Source organism: Mesoplodon bidens (assembly GCF_964165515.1).
Source record: "Mesoplodon bidens genome assembly, chromosome: 6".
Lineage (NCBI taxonomy): Eukaryota > Metazoa > Chordata > Mammalia > Artiodactyla > Ziphiidae > Mesoplodon > Mesoplodon bidens.
In genome coordinates this window covers 100,423,236-100,440,887 of record NC_138162.1, presented here as the reverse complement: position 1 = coordinate 100,440,887, position 17,652 = coordinate 100,423,236, and the positions used below count along the sequence as shown (strand labels likewise).

General features: G+C 37.6%; 1 protein-coding gene across 1 annotated transcript in view; it reads left to right on the top strand.

Annotated features, from left to right (window-relative positions):
- Positions 1-12,164, top strand: part of SPIN1 (spindlin 1) — a 61,374-nt gene extending 49,210 nt beyond the window's left edge. The window contains 4 exon segments of the mRNA XM_081238186.1: positions 2,422-2,675; positions 7,392-7,625; positions 11,583-11,768; positions 11,771-12,164. Of these exon segments, the coding sequence (XP_081094312.1) occupies positions 2,422-2,675; positions 7,392-7,625; positions 11,583-11,768; positions 11,771-11,829 (733 nt within the window). The 3' untranslated portion in view covers positions 11,830-12,164.
- The last annotated feature ends 5,488 nt before the right edge of the window (positions 12,165-17,652 follow it).

Here is a 17,652-nt window from a genome sequence, read left to right as displayed (position 1 = left end):
TTTTGGAATTTTGGGATTTTTCTATCCACGTTTGGTTGAATCTGAGGATGTGGAACCCATGGATATGGATGGCCAACTGTTAACTTCTTCAGGAAGCATTTGTGAGAACAGTATTCCCTGCGTTCTTATGTGTTCACACAGTTTTATCTGTGTACTTTTACTTGGAGGTCAGTATAGAATTCTTGGCTGCCTGTAAAACCCTCACCTCACATTTTCTTTCCTGAGAACCTTAAGTTTGTCACTCGGTTATCTGGTGGCACACGGTGTCACTGTGATTTTCTTTTCCTTACACACGTGATTATCTTTTCCTTACACATGATGCAGTTCTTTTGCTTGGATGCCCATGAGATGTTATTTTCTTTAAAGTTTGTTTGTTTCACTAGACTGTCTTAGTGTCCGTAGTTCTGGGTCAGTTTTCCCAGGGGCATGTGTGTACATTTAAGTCTTTTATTTCTGGATATTTTTCTTGAATTATTTTAGTATTCTTTCTGTTCCTCTGATTTTAGCTTTTGGGTGATTCTGTTATATGGAAGTTGGAATTTCATATCTGTTCCCATCTGTCTCTTTTTTATTATCTGTTTTCCTTAAATGCCCCATGGTGTCAATTTCTTCCATGTTCCTCTAGTTTAGCCTTCATTTCTGAAAAGTTTTCAAATTGCTGCTTGTTTCTTGACTGTGTCTGATTTTTCTCACATCTTCTCTTGTGTAGCTGTCTCTCATCTGGGCTCTTATGTTTTTGATGTAAGTTCCTCTTTCGTGGCCTCTGTTATGTGCATAATGTTAGGTGATAATTTCCATCTGCCTTGTGGGCATATTTTTGGGTTTGCCTCCGTTACCCATTGGTACCACCACGGTCCTCTCCCAAGACTTTTGTACGTGAGAAGGGGTGAGAGTATTCCAGGACAGCTATCCTTGCTGCAGAGCTCTTCAGTATTCCCATGGCATACTCAAGTTTCTCTGTATAGTCTCCTCTGTGATACCTGTTGAGGTCGGCCTCCTTTGGGCCCACCCTGTAAGCATCTGAACCTCATCTTTCCTTTACCCGCTGGCCTCACCCTACTCAGGATGTTATTCTCAGTATGTGTCCTCAGTTCAGGGCTCTGCCTTTCCTGGAAGGACATTTGGCTGGGTGTTTGCAGAGACTTAAGGGCTGGGTTAGACACAGCGTTTTCTGGTCTCGTGTCCTGCATATAACCTTATGAACCCTTTTACAGTCCAACTGGAGAAGTTTTCCTTCTGAGGTGTTCCCCAAATGGTGTTCCCTATCTTGCTTAGGTAAAGGACTGTGTCAACTGATTCTAGGCCTCCTTGAGACAGCTTTAATATCTTGTTGTAACCTGTTTTCACTGTTTCACAAAACCACTAAGTTTACCAAGCTGGTCTACTTAAAATATATACAACTGTAGTTTTAAATATTACAGGCTACAATAAATTACTTGTTTTTAAAAGTTTATTTGTACTTATGCCATTTGTTCACCACTTTTATTTCTGGTTTACCAGATGAGAGTTTTATGCCCATAAGAGTGTGGGAGTGCGTTCTTTTCTGCTCCCTAATTTTTTTCATTCTTGGCATATAGCAGCATCCATGTGCCAGCATGGCTTTGGCCTTCAGCTTGCATTCAAGCCAAATCTTGCCCCTTGTCTCTGGATTTCTACATGAAATGAAGATTTTTTCCCTGATATTGAGAGCCAGGTGTATTATTTGTAAACATTGTATGTAGATTTTTCAATTGTTTGTAATTGAGAAAGAATGTAGTTTGGTGTTGCTTCAATAATTTTTAATACTACATTAAGTATTTGTTACAAATTTAAGTGTTGAAGGTTATGTTTTCTAGAGAAGTAATGATAGTATAAATGCATAGATAGAAGCCAGCCTGGACTCCAGTTTAAGAAAAAGTTAAATGTCTAGTTTATTCTTATTGTTTAAGCCAGTGGGGACAAAATTATGTGGGCATTAGAATGGGTGAAATTGAATTTCTTTTTAATGAGAAATGTATTTCTATTTTATAAAGCCATATATGCATGTGCGGTTATTTCATGTAGTCAGCCCTTGTGTTTCTTTGATTAATTTGGATAATTGTGAGTTGATTGAATTAAAGGAAACTCAGAAAGCTGAAAAACTGAAATACTTAATTTTAAGGCTAAGTTGCTATTGACTAGTTGTGTTTTTCTGCGTGTCCACAGTTAGGGTGCACAAGAAGCTTCTATTGCTAGAGACGGGCCCCACCTGTGAGCCACCACTGCACGGCTGTGGGACTGGGAGATGGCTGCCTGCAGCCACCTGAACCCCGAGTGTGGCAACATTAGCTAGCACAGAACCCGGATCATCTGTGATGGGAGCATGCTAGCTAGCAGTAGTTGTGTTGGTAGGAGTGCATACTTTTGAGATGATACCTTACGTGTGTATATGTGTGAATACAGAAAACATCGGAGCAGTGTGGGGCCGAGCAAACCCGTTTCCCAGCCCCGGCGGAACATCGTAGGCTGCAGGATTCAGCATGGGTGGAAAGAGGGGAATGGCCCCATCACCCAGTGGAAAGGAACCGTTCTGGACCAGGTGCCTGTAAATCCTTCTTTGTACCTTATAAAATACGATGGATTTGACTGTGTTTATGGACTAGAACTTAATAAAGATGAAAGAGTTTCTGCGCTTGAAGTCCTCCCTGATAGAGTTGGTAAGTTCTCTTTACTGTTTGTACATTATATGCTTTAAAAATGATTATTGAAATGGATGCTTTTTATTAGCATTACTGGTATTTTTTTATTGGAGCACAAGTACTTCTGATACACATTTAAATCAGTCACCTAAAACCACAAAAACTGCTCAGCCAATGTTCTAAAACCAAAGTTCAAGGAACTGTGAAGGATATAAAGAAGTATAAAATTGTTCCCCAAGAAGTCGACAGTGTAATAATTTCTAATATGATTATTTCCCACATTTTGCTCAGTTTATCTGGACTCTGGTGAGTAAGAGTATTTCTCATTAGCTCAAATATTCAATGTGCTCATTTTATCAGATTATAATAGCTCAGAAAAATTTCATGTATTTATTTTAGGATCTTTATGTGAAGTGAATTTTTATCATTGTGTATTATTACATAAGTGATAATTGTACCTTCAGCCAAAATTTAAGCAACCAAAACATGTGAACTCTGTTATAACATTTTTGGGGTTCATTTGTACAAGGTTTGTGGGAAATGAATGGCTTTTTTAATGTCATACAAATCAGTTTTTCCTTGCATACCTTAGGTTCCTTAAGGCATAAGGTGTCAGTTAAATAATAATGACTGGTTTTATTTTTAAGAATAAAATAAAATATGATTTTATTTTTAAGGTCAACAGAATACACCCAAATTGTTACTTTCTTCAGAGTGTTTACTTTGAAATGTTTTCTTATTATTACAGTGATGCTGCTATTGCTTGCATCTGGTTTATGCTTTTGGAATTGTCCTTAAAAGCCTATATATTTACAAGTAGAGCCTCAGCAGATCTGCAGTTGGAGGATAGAAATTTGGGATCAAATTGTCTAGGGAAGACGCTTACCTAGTCCCCTTTCCCCCTTTGTTTTTGCCATTGTGTTCCTGGAACACATGCTTCCTCATCAAGTTAACTTTGCCAGAGCAGCAAGTTATTTTTTAATCCTTGCTTTAGATAGCAAACGCTGTCTTTATTCATCCTGTATAAATATAGTTCAGTTTTCACAGAAATCTTTCTTTAAATCTGTATTTTTAACCAAAGGTAACTAATTATGTAATAGTAAATCTTTGGCATTTTAGTCTGAGTTCAGCTGAACACATTCTTCCTCGTGAGGCACATCCTCTTTTCTCCTGATCTTGACCTCAGTCCATTTTCCACATTAGAAGTTAACATTGAAGAATCTTCCCTTCAGGGCTTAAAAAGTATGATCCACACCTTTATATCAATTATTTGTGCTCAGTAATTATCATACATTCTTTTTCTGACCCAGAATTTTAGTTTCTGACCCCTTCAAGGGCAAGCCTGCTAGCTGACTTGAAATTTACTGCATTCTGCCACATGACCTGTGTTAGCTCTGTTGTCATCATAGGACAGAAGAAACCTTTTATCTTGATAAAAAAGTGATTTGACTAAACCAAAATATCCGAAGATATATGAGTATCTCTGGTGATGGGATTTAAGGGTTTCTTAATGTTTTTCTTTCTAGTTCTGGGCCGTCTCTGTTTCCAACAGTAGACATGGATTGCTTTTGTAAACAGAAGAGCAATTTAAAAAAGGAAATCCAAAGGCCTGTGTGCAAACCAGCAATATGTTACGTGCCTAATTTAATTAAGAGTTAACTATGGTATTCCCTATGATACTTTAGTCTGAAAAGTTATTTGGACTTCATTTATGTTCCATGTAGGAAGCAAATGGTCTTTCCTAATTTGCTTAAGGCAGTACATTAGACTAAAGTTACACTTTTGTTTTCCTTAAGCTAAAGGTGGAGAGAAAAATAAGTCAGTCAACCCAAAAGCATGTGATGTCACAGAGTACCAGTTCCCAAAGTGTAGTCTGAGGACCCTTGAGGTTCCCAGAGGCCCATTCAGGAGGCTTATGAGGTCAAAATTAATTTTCATAAAAATCTTAAAATATAATTTGCCTTTTTCACTCTCATCCTTTCACAGTTATACACTGGAGTTTCCCACTATTTGGAAGATCTGCATAACTCAGTGAATACAATATTTTCTATGTGAGCAATGCATGATGTTACCAAATCATATATTGGTGAACGATCCATTCAAAGACCGACAGATTTTTTATGTTGTGGTAAAAACACAAAACATTAAACTTACTACCATAATTATTTTTAAGTGTACAGTTCAGAGGCATTAAGTATATTCACATTGTTATGGAATAGGTTTCCAGAGCTTTTTCATTTTGCAAATCTGTAATTCTTTCCCCATTAAAACAACAGCTACTCTTTTCTGCCTCCCACTGGCCCCTGGCACCCACCATCCTGTTTCTATGAATTTGATTACTTTAGATACATCATAAGTAGAATCATGTAGTATTTGTCTTTTTGTGACTAGATTCTTTCCCTTAGCAGAATGTCCTCAAGATTCATCCATGTTGTAGCATGTGATAGGATTTCCTTTCTTTCTAAGGCTGAATAATATTCCATTGCATGTGTATACCACATTTTTTCCCCATTCATCCATGATTGCACACTTGGGTTCCTTCTACCTTTTGGCTATTGTGAATACTGCTGCTGTGAACATGGGTATACAAATATCTCTTTGAGCCCTTCTTTCAGTTCTTTTGGGTATTTAACCAGAAGTGGAATTCTGAATCGTATGGTAATTTTGTGTTTAATTATCTGAGGAGATTCAAGTCCTTTGCCCACTTTTTTGATCAGGTTACTTGATTTTTTTGTTTTGTTTGTTGTAGAGTTGTAGGCATTCTTTATGTATTCTGGAGACAAATAAATTTTAATTTAATAGTGTGACAGAAGTTTATTGATAATGATTTCAGATTCTACATTGCAATTAACCTTTAAGGAAAGCTACCACTTGTTGAGTTTTGATGTGGTATCATAGAAGAATACCTAGAATTATCTAAAAACACTAATAAAATATTTTTTCAACAGCATATCTTTGTGATTTTATACACCAACTAAAAGTACATACAACAGATTGAATGCTGAAACAGATATGAGATTTCTAGCTGTCCTTTTTTTTCTTTTGCGGTACGCGGGCCTCTCACTGTTGTGGCCTCTCCCGTTGTGGAGCACAGGCTCCGGACGTGCAGGCCCAGCAGCCATGGCTCACGGGCCCAGCCGCTCCGCGGCATGTGGTATCTTCCCGGACTGGGGCACGAACCCGTGTCCCCTGCATCAGCAGGTGGACTCTCAACCACTGTGCCACCAGGGAAGCCCCTAGCTCTCCATTTTTAAAGCTAGACATTTCTTACTAATTTTCTGTTAGAAAATATTTTTCATTAAATGTGTTTCTGTAGGTATTTTAAAATATTTTTAGGTATGTCATTTATAATTTCTAAAATAGTTGGTACTGATATTTATCGTCCATATAAACAAATGCGCAAAAACTTTTAAGAATGTAAAGGAGTCCTAAGATGAGAAAGTTTGATAACTTCTGGTATGAAGAAAACTAGTGGGATTTTGCTTTAGTGTCATGCACAGTGGGGAATTCTGTTATTTTTGGTAATTATTGCATACTTAAGTAAACTACCGTATGTGTTTACAGTGTCCTTCTGATAAAATTGGATAGCAGTATCTTTACCAAGAAATTCTAATCTTTGTTCCTTTGAGCTTCGACAAAAATAGAAGTACTCATGAATAAGATAGAAGTGCTAATTTTTTTAAAGATAATTGTCCAAAATGTGAGGAATGGAAAAACCTTAAAATCAGTAGGTTCCTCCATAATTTTCCCAATATTAAAAAAGAAAATGAAACTTGTAATTTTTCACCTGTGTCTTTAAGGAATGTAGAGCAGCGCTGCAGAGGGCTATTGATACACCAGTAGGGAGGCCTGTGTTCCTAATCACACAGGCCATCTAGAACAACCTGCTTTCCTCTGAAATAATTTATACAACAAATGTTGAACCCCTGTGATCACAGTATTGGAAACAAGATGGGAAAGGCCTTTGCTTTCATCGCTGTGCAGTCTAAAAGCAAGTAAACAAACATGTAAAACAAGATAACTGCAGAGAGTCGTAAATGTCTTTAAGAAATCAAGCTCGGTTAGGTGACTGATTGTTGGGGCTATTTTCACCGGGTGGTCCTGGAAAACCTCTGGGAGGACATCTGCTTAGGAAGAGCCAGCCACCAAGGATGTGGGGGCTGTAGTCAGCCCAAGGGTATCACAAGAAAAGATGCCCATGCTGCTGAGGTGTAAGGCAGTCAAGCAGTATGTGACGAGCAGGAGGGCAGAGGGCTGGCAGGGTTTGATGGCCAAGGGGCTGTGGATCTGGAGAAGCAGTTCGTTATTTAAATTATGAAAGGAAAGTGCTGGAGTATTTTAAGCAAATGACCAACACAATCTGGTATAACGGCCACAAATATCACTCTGATTACTGTAAAAAATAGATTGTAGGGGCAAGAGTAAAAACCTATGCCTTGAATAGGTTAATACCTTGGTTTTCATAAATGGTCAATGGTTATATAAGATATTTAAAAGGCAAGGTAGGTAAAGGGTATATGGGAACAATATTTTTGGAACTCTTCTGTAAGTCTATAATTTTATCTCATAATTTAAAATAATTATCTATTAAACAATAACAAAAAACACTTTATACCTTGAATAAACAACTAAAAGTTTTAATTAGGTACAGTACCAAGAACAGATGAATTCAGAAAAAAAAAAGAAAAAAGCAGATTCTTTCAGGTAAACCATTGTTTGCTTTTTTGTCCCCAGCAACATCTCGAATCAGTGATGCACACCTAGCTGACACAATGATTGGCAAAGCAGTGGAGCACATGTTTGAGACCGAGGATGGCTCTAAAGACGAGTGGAGGGGAATGGTCTTAGCACGCGCCCCTATAATGAACACATGGTTTTACATCACCTATGAAAAAGATCCTGTCTTGTACATGTACCAGCTCTTAGATGATTATAAAGAAGGCGACCTTCGCATTATGCCCGATTCTAGTAAGTATAGATTGACAACTTTATTTTTGATAATTCAAAAGGAATTTGAATTTTAGAGTAAGATACTCGATTAACTTTTATGCAGATACATTTAAAAGGTTTAATTATTAGGGTTAAGTGATTATTCTTTTAGTCATGCACCAAGCATAGGTTGTGAAATTTTTACCCTTTTGCCAAGAATAATTTACTTTCCCTGTTCTGGACTTTGGACTTTCATATGAATGGTGTATATAATGTGGGATCCTTTGTGACTAGCTTCTTTCATTCAGCTTATGTTTTCAAGGCTCATCCATGTTGTAGCGTGTGTATTTCACTTCTTTTAATAACCAAATACAACTCGATTGTATGGATATACTATATTTTGTTTATTCATCTATTGATGGATATTTGGATTATTTTGCTTCTTTTTGGTTATTATGAAGAATTGTGTGCAAGCTTCTGAGTGGACATTTGTTTTCAGTTTTCTTGGGTATATGCCTTGGAATGGAATTGATGAGGCATAGTGATCACTCTGGGTTGAATCATTTAGGCAGCTGTCAGACTGATTTTCAAAGTGGCTGCATCATTTTACATTCTCACCAACAGTGTGTGAGGGTTCTGATTTCTCCACATCCTTACCAACACTTGTTACTTGACTTTGATTCTAGCCATCCTAGTGGTAGTGAAATGATATCTCATTGTGGTTTTGGTTTTCATTTTTGTGATGACTAAAGATGTCAAGTATCTTTTCGTGTGTTATTGGCCATTTGTGTGTCTCGTTGGAGGAATATCTGTTCACATCCTTTGCCTGTTTTTCAATTGCATTCTGTTATTGAGTTGTAACAGTCAATAGTATAGGTTACAAGTCTCTCGTCAGATGTGACTTGCAGATACTTTCTCTTACTCTCTGAGTTGTCTTTTCAGTTTCTTGATAGTATTCTTTGGAGTACAAAAGTTTTTAATTTTGATGAAGTCCTATTTTTCTAGTTTTCCTTTTATTGTTCATGCTTTTGGTGTCATATCTAATAATCCCTTGCCAAATCAAAGGTTATGAAGATTTGCCCCTATATTTTCTTCGAAGAGTCTTACAGTTTTAGCTCTTACATGTAGGTCTTACTTGGATCTTTGATACATTTTGAGTTAATATTTGTTTATGATGTGTCATGTCCAACTTCTTTGTTTTGCATGTGGCAATCCAGTTGTCTGAAAACCACTTTTTGAAAAAACTGTTCTTTTTCCTACTGAACGGTTTTGGCACCCTTGGTAAAAATTACTTGACTATGGAGGTATGGAGATATTTCTGGACTTTGAGTTCTATTCCATTTGTCCATATGTCTATAGTTATGTCAGTGTCAAACTTGATTATACTGCTTCATAATAAATTTTAAAATCAAGAAGCGTGAATCCTTCTTTTTCAGAATTGTTTTGGCTGTTCTTTGCAATTTCGTATGAATTTTAGAATCATCTTGTCAATTTCTGCAAAAAAGTCAGCTGGGATTCTGTTAGGTATTGTGTCGAATCTCTAGATCAGTTTGGCAGGGGCGTATTGCCATCTTAAGTTAAGCCATTGACCCATGCGCATGGGATGTTTTTTCATTTATTGTGTTTTTTCCATTTCTATCAATGTTTTGTAGTTTTCTGAGTATAAGTTTTTGCACTTCTTGTAGTCCTAAGTATTTTATTCTTTTTGATGCTACTGTGAATAAAATTATTTTCTTAATTTCACTTTTGCGTAAGCCTTTTTTTTTTTTTTTCCCTTTAAACTACTCAATAGCTTTTCCTCAATCACATGAATTCTTGGCCCTAGACAGATATGGCCGACTGACAGACACTGGATATATTAGCAATGTAACACCATCTCTGTTCCTTTTTTTTTTTTTTTTTTCTTTAAAGTTCTTCCTGTGAACAAGCCACTCAGTGAATCTACTCATGTGCTCATCTGGCCCTGACTTCTGCCTTCTTAGATTTTTTTTTTTAAGTGTGTGTATATTTGTTATAAATGTGTAATGCAAAGTGTTATATAGGCGGGAATTTAAATATGAGAGCATACCATAAAAGCATTTCCTCCGTCCTCTATGAAGTTTTAAACTTTTTTGTAGAGAAATGTCCAAAGCAAGTACTGTTGACTTGATAATAGAAAGTACGAGGTCATTTGCACATGAAATCATTGCCTGTACCGACCACGTCTTTATCCTCTCGCTCCTTTCTTTCGAGTGGTCTGGAAGTTTATTTGCTGTTACTTGCTGTTGTGATGTTCTGATACAAAGAGCCCTGCAGTGGCCTCTGAGTCCCTGGCTTCTTCTCTCATGGTTACTGTAAAATGTATGGCGATCATGTGTTTGTAATTTCTTTGTACACATGAGGTGCCGCAAAAGTGTGGTGTGGTATGATGTTGCTGCTTGACAGAAGAGCACTGTTGAAGAAGAGTTCAGCTTAGATTTCCTCTTCACTTCCTTTTTTTAAAGAACTGATAACACTATGCTCAGGTGGTTTGTTTGTGTTGTGTGAGATCAGAATAGCAGGTTTCAGGTTATGCCGTTCAGTGAGAGAATTTATTATAATCAAAGAGGCAAAACTACTGTTAATACAGATACATGATATGATCCAAACCAGGATACATGTGAAAATAAAAAAGGTGCACTGCTAACCGTTGTGTCAGGACTACTGGCGTAAGCACTGACTGTCTTGGGCAAACCAGGATACCTGGTTGTCCTGCTTGAAGGCTCTCTGTTACTATATGGATAAGAGCTTGAGTTATTCAGGACCTGTTAGGGGTTTCTTAAAATAGAATTGTAACTGCCTAGCTCCATCCCCTGGCTCCCCTTTTTTGTACTTTGTTTCTTTATTGTTGGCAGTTATGGTTTGTTCTCATTTTATGTGTATTCCTAGAATTTACAGAGTTCTTGCTTAGGTCATAGGGTGGGCAGTGTTTTCCAACACTCAGATTTTCTTGGGGGCTTCTAAAAAAGTACAGGTGCCTCAGCCATCCTCTGAGATTCAGTTGTAATTGGTCTGAGGATGGAGTTCACTTAGCACCTATTTTTATAGCACAGGAAATCTCTTTTATTTTGAAACTGGGTTAAGAGGACCATGTGTGATGACATGAAGTTGAGGGGAAAAAAAGCTTTAAGGATTCACAGGATAAGACAGGAATACTTAGGCATTTTAAGTGCGTAGCACATTCTCAGTAATCCCAGTAGGTATTATCTGCTTTGAAATTATTTCAAAGTAAAGCAGCCTTACTTTTAAGAAGCTATAGAACACAACATTGTAAATCAACTATACTTCAATAAAAAATTTTTTTTAAAAGAAACAAGTTGTATAATTACAGTTGATTCTTGAAGAGCTTGGGGGATGGGGAGACTGATCCTCCACGCAGTTGAAAATCTGCATATGACTTATGGGCAGCCCTTCGCATCTGCGGTTCCTCTGCATCTGTGGACTCAACTAACTGCAGATCGTGTATTTACTGTTGGAAAAAAATCCCTGTATAAGTGGACCCATGCAGTTCAAACCCCTGTTGTTCAAGGGTCAACTGTATTTAGTTGTTTTCTTGACCCTTTGCTCCTTTTAGTCCATCCCTCTTTAGGTAATTATAGCTATAACTAAATATAAGCCAAAGGAATTTCTGGTTATGATTTTCAAAATCATTTACATGTCTAGCTCTTGGGAGTCAGCACACTGTTTTTGTAAATAAAGTTTTATTGGCACACAACCACGCCATTCATTTATATATCATCTGTGGCTGCTCTCATGTGACAACAATACAGCTGAGTAGTTGGTACAGAGACCGTATGGCTTCAGGCCTAACATGTATTGTCTGGCCTTTGAAGGAAATGTTTGCTGACTCTTGGTCTAGAAAATCAAGATGAATTCAGGATATTAAAAAAATTTTTTTTAATTATTAAAATAGATAATGTGAGTTGGTGTGTATCTAAAAATTGACTCTAAATTATTTTTTCTGCCTTTTAAATACAGATGATTCACCTCCAGCAGAAAGGGAACCAGGAGAAGTTGTGGACAGCCTGGTAGGCAAACAAGTGGAATATGCCAAAGAAGATGGCTCTAAAAGGACTGGCATGGTCATTCATCAAGTAGAAGCCAAACCGTCTGTCTATTTCATCAAGTTTGATGATGATTTCCATATTTATGTCTACGATTTGGTGAAAACATCCTAGATGTCATCACGAACTTTGCCAAATTTGTGGAACTCTTAAATGTATAATTTGTAGACATAAAGACTTGATTGCTTTCCAGTTTAATGAAAGCTTAAATGTCCCTGCGAACCCACAATCTCTGCCAGCAGAACTGGTTTTGTTCTGAATAGTACAGATTTATGTGAACACAAAGCATTTTGTGTAAGGAACTCCTTCCTCTTAAACGAAGTCTGTCTGTTTGGAAGGGAGTTACAGGCAAGTCTGGTACAAGTTAAGCTAGTATCATAGTCATGTAGAACTGCAGTAGATCTTATCCACTTTCCCCTTCACGCTTAACACTGTTATCCTGCTGCCACAATGCAAGCATCGTTTGGTATTTTTGTTATTGCCTTTTTTTGAGATATATATGTATCTATATCTACCTACCTATCTATATCTGTGTGTATACATATATAACGTATATATACATACACATAGATCTGTGTGCACACGCGTGCGCGCACACACACACACGCACACACACACACACTTCGTGGGCAGTCCTTTCTTTGTGGGTTGGAGTGGGGGTTACATAATTTTCTCCAGTTTAACAGGAGTGCTGACCCAAGCCATTTGTATTTAGTGTATTCAGTGTATTACTGCTGTTTATTTAAAATTAAATTTGGGCACAGGAAGCACATCGGGACATTCAGCTTGTTTTGAAAGTCAAGTTCAGAGCACCATTTCAGTCTGGAGGCTTCAAACTGTAAATTCAAATATGAATCACCTGTGAACATTTAATGACCCACATTACAATTTTACAAAACAGTTAGAAATCTGGGTAAAAGGCTGCCTTTAATTCTAAGCTTTGTACATTATTTGTTTACATTTTTTATCATAAATACTTCTTTTTAAGCAAAGCCCAGGTACTTGGTCCACATAGTGTAATGCAGGTGTATTTTGGATGGCACATTTGGTCCATTATTTGTACAAATTAGTAATCTGGAATTTTAGTACACGGATTTAAAGGCAACAGTATATCAGCGGTTTATGTGTATTTGGTAAGTTCCTGGAAGAACATAGTGCTTTTGTATTAGAAATGTAAGTTTAAGAATGACGTTGTTGCCTTTTAACAAGTTCTCTGGGATACCTTTATTTTTATTACTGTTATTACTGATACATGATTATGGTCAGAAGGCTTTTCCCCCTCGGCTTTTCCCCTCAAAGAATGTCTAGACAAATAACAGCTTAAATTCTTGACACCTCTTGTGGTGCTGAATGTTCTTACTCATGGTATGTTGTTGATGTGGATTCATTCCATTTGGTGGATCCTACCACATCAGGGTCAGTCACCTGCACTGGCTTGTGGGTGTGACTGATAGCAGCCCTTAGCCATTGAATCCTTTCCTGCAAGGTTGTTTTAACTAAAACAGAACTGCAAAAGTGGTTCATTTAGCAGCAAAACATCAGCCTATCACTTTGTTTTGGATGATCCCTGGCAGTTTGAAAGCTAGGAGAAAGATGATTTGTGAAACCAGTCTTGTGGAGATCGAAAATCTTACCTCTGATTTGGGCAGAAAGCTTAAATGCATATGAATCTCAGTCAAACACCAGGTCTGTGTGACGTCTGTCATGGCTGTTCTTGATGTTAAGAGATTCTGTAGTTTCAAGGCTGCGCTCTGCGTGGTTTGTGTGATGCCCATTTTCGCCTTCAGGAGGGCTGTGCCTCGTTATACTGGTGGGTGGTAACCTTGCGCACCAGGTAAATACAGCACCCCAGTTCTCTCCAGCGTGCCCAGTACCTCACCGAGGGCAGCCAGGGGTGAGCTTCTCCATGCAGAGGGTACCCAGGTCTTAGATGTTCCTCCTGTGCTTGAAACAAGTGTCATGCTACAGATCTGTCATCTGTTCTCCTGGAGGCTCTTGTAAGAGTTCCTGCATGTGAATCTCAAGGTTGAGCCCAGCTCCCTGTGCCCAAGTGGACACGTGTGGCCCAGAGAGTGAGTTGTCCAGCGTGCACTGCATGAACAGGACACAGTGACTTCAGACTGAAAAACAAAGTCCTTTGGAGGTACCCTGAGGGTTGGGTCAGTTGAGTTGAAACATTTCTGGCATTACTTAATGACTTGCATTGTGGTTTTTCTGCAAGTACCTTTAGCAACTTTTAATACCACATGATCTCTCTAGATGAATGTGACGTGATTTATTATCATCATTATTTTAATCATTGTTCCATTTATTGCCTTTAGGGTTGAAGGAAGGGGAAGGGGTCTTTTTGTTGTTGTTTTTTCCTTTTCTTTTTTTTCCCCATTCTTTCTTCTTTTGGTGGCTTAAACCACGCTTCCTGATGCCATGACTAACTGCTCCCCAGCCGAGTATTTCAGGCTTCGTCTAGGCTCATGTTTCAGATCTGCATGCATTGCTTGCATTTTCCTGGTATCGGAATGTTGGTTCCTTGTTCTAGGAATACAACATTTAATTTCCAAAATTATCATGGGACTTGTGACAACACAAGACATGAATCTCTGTATAAAATGTATTGGCCTTTCTCATTGACCTGCTATAGTATTATTGTGTCGTGTGTGTGTGCGTGCGTGATGTCTGGCTGCCATGTAAAGCTTCAAAGGAAAACCTTAAAAGCAGACCATCCTTTTTTGCATGCTCTATTCTAAGTAGAATGTTCAATGTAACTAACTAAAATTGCATGTTAAATATATTTAGGTTTTTTGTTTTCTATCTTTGTTTTTATTTGTTTTCAGTTTCTGTATATTTGCTTAACTGTGCTGTTTCAGTGGTTGTAGGATAAAGATGCACTGGTGAAGCAAATGTAGTGCCAACAGAAGGTGATTTTCCAGTTGTGTATGTCATGCAGCATTTGAAGGGACTGTGCATTCTTAAAACAATCACAGTTGCTTCTAAACCAGATTTCATTTCTATTATTGTTTTACGTGCCAAACCCTGAAGTGCATTGGGCTTGAATCTCTGAATGCTGTGGACCCATTAGAAGACTGTTTTGATTGTCACAAATTGTAGTGCCTGAAGACATTCTTGAAGCTGATTGTCTTAAAAAAAAAAAAAAAAAGACAGTTCTCCAAAGACAAAACAGGAATTATTGTAACAGAAAATAATTATGGTCAAAATGTCTGTGGTTCCTTGGAAATGCTGCGCTCTTTGTATTTTCCACCATTAGTGCAGTTCGAACGAATGTGTATAGTTCAGAGGTCTTCGTGTTCGCATTTTAATATTAGGTAAATGACCTCATCTTTCAAGCTTGAATTCATTTTTAATTTTAATTTTATTTTATACAGTGTGTAGACAGTTCCCTGTTCTCTGCATTTAGAAGTATAAACAATATAAATCTGTTCATTCTGTAAGTAATTTTTATAATTATGATGTAACTCTATCCTATCCTTAAAACATTTAAAATAAACCCTTTATGTGCAACTTTTGACTGTAAATTTTGTGCTTATGAGCAAACTGTGACGTGTTAAACATGCTTCTGAAAAAGTTTTTGAAGTTTTACTTGAAGATTTTAAGAGACCTTTTTTCCCTCTTTTCACCAAATGTAAATGTCAGATATATATAGGAACAGAAAGAAATAGACTTTGCATTTGAATGATAATTAATAGTACCTGTAAAGAAAGGGAGCAATAATCAATAGCCCCAATATATTATATAGTCCAAAATATGAAAGTTTGTGCTTAGCAGTTAATGAGAAATTTCAATTTATCATAAAATTTTAAACTTAAAAGAATTGTTTTAAATAGAATTAAATAATGTGTGTTTTATACTTCCACATCTTTTCTTGCTATAATTATATATTGCTTTTATTAATACTTAAATAACAACTAGTGAAATTCTGCAGTGAAAAATCTCCATTTTTTTTTCAATAGTAAGGACAAAGACATGTAGGTAATACTGGAACTATATGTACTCTATATTTTATCTTCCTGGATAATTTTATCAGTGAGGGGGAAAAGTAGAGTTTATGGTATGCCTGCCCTTAATTAGATTCATTTTTTATGTTTCCCTGTTTGGCCCAAGGATCCGTGGTTAAAGCTAGGACGGGACAGGTCACTTTTCTTGTTGCCAGAGTGGCTGGGGAGGCTTGGCATGACAGCTGCAATGACCACTGCTGAGGCCCTGGCCAAGGGGCTGCAGGACCACCTCTCAGACTCTGGTGGGAGGAGTCGCAGACAGGTGTAGGGAGGAGATGAACCTGGAAGCACACGTGTTCACCCTGGGCGAGATCTTACAGTCTTCTTTCTGAAGGTAAATCACTCATTGCAGTATCGAAGGTACAGCTCAGGAACTATTTTCCCCCAGAATAACAAGGCAAGCTTAGTCTAAAGGTTGGCGGTGGCTGACTGCTGTTTGTAAACTGAAGAACTAGGTGTAGAGCAGTCGCCACTATTGGAGAATTGCAGGGATGGGCTTGCTTTCCATTGTTTCTTCACTTGGTACCGTCCCAGCTCTGTGGTAAGAAAGCATTTGACACTAATAAAGCACTAGCAAAAGTGCTTAATAAGTACCTTGCCAAACACTTTCTGGTTTTTGTTTTTGTTTTTTGACCATGCCATGTGGCATGTGGGATCTTAGTTCCCCAACCAGGAATGGAACCCATGCCCCCTGCAGTGGAAGCGCAGAGTCTTAACTACTGAACTGCCAGGGAAGTCCCTTCATTTAATTCTTAATACTGTGAGGAAGGCATGACGTTTTTCCATGTTGTGCTGTTGTAAAAGAAGTGAAGGTTGAGTACCTTGTCCAGAATTACAGAGGCCATCAGGACTCAGACCCTCAATGCTGTGCCCAGGCTCCAAGCTGCTGTGTTCACGCCTCAGAATTAAATTACTTCAGTGGGGTGATTAGATTTGAATAGTCTATGGTCCAGTAATTTCTATGGATAATTTTTTGTAACCTTATTTCATACATTGCTAGCAAAAAGTATTTTATTTCCATGTTGCATAATAAAAGGTTTTATATTAAGTCACTAGAATGTAGAAATCTATCTCTTTATAGTGAGAATTGTAACCCAAAATTATAATAAATATAGCTAATAAATAAAAGGTATAAAAATATCTTTTATTTGGAGAGAAATTATACTGGAAATATTTAAATAATTTCCATCACAAGAATGTAGATACTATTTTATATTTCAGACACTTTAAACATGTCATTAAGTTAATATTCTTATAAAACCTAGACTTCTTATGCTCCTTCCTAGTTTTCACAGTAATTGTCCTATGTCATTAATACACATATGTGTGTGTTTAAGTTTTTAGGCTGCTGAATTTCAGAAAATTAGGTGAGTCTGTAAACTGTTTCTCCAGACATTCTAGGATAGTCTCTGCCCCCTGTTTGGGCCCTAAAACTCTTAGGTTTTGGTAACTCAGTGGCAGATGGTCTTCGGGTACTGCCTTGGCACATCATTTTGCCTAAAATTGACATTGCATTCTTTCTGCTTAATTTTTATGTGAGGGCACTGGACCAGGTAGCGCACTGACCCCTGTCAGCTCTCTCAATGGTGACACAGAAGCGTGGGCCCTTTCCATGCATTTCTTTTTTACGTTGGCTATTAACAGTAGGTGAGTAGGCTGCCATGTGTACTGTGGGCGTGTTCCTGCTTCCGCTTTATCTCCATCCTCTTTCATTACTTTCAACTTATGCTTTGAAACTTCATGCTCTGGGGGAACATTAGAGCTTGAAGTACCAGGTGAACTACCTAAAAATCCTTTTTATAGGATTGGCATATTACACGTAACTTTAAATTCTGTGTCTTCATGTTGGAGCCAAAGCAGATTATGATGTGAAAGAGACAGAAGGAAGACCTTTGAAAAACCTTGACATTAATGTGAACAGTTAACAACTGGAGATTGAAATTCAGCATTCTGAATTGTCTTCTGATCTAGATT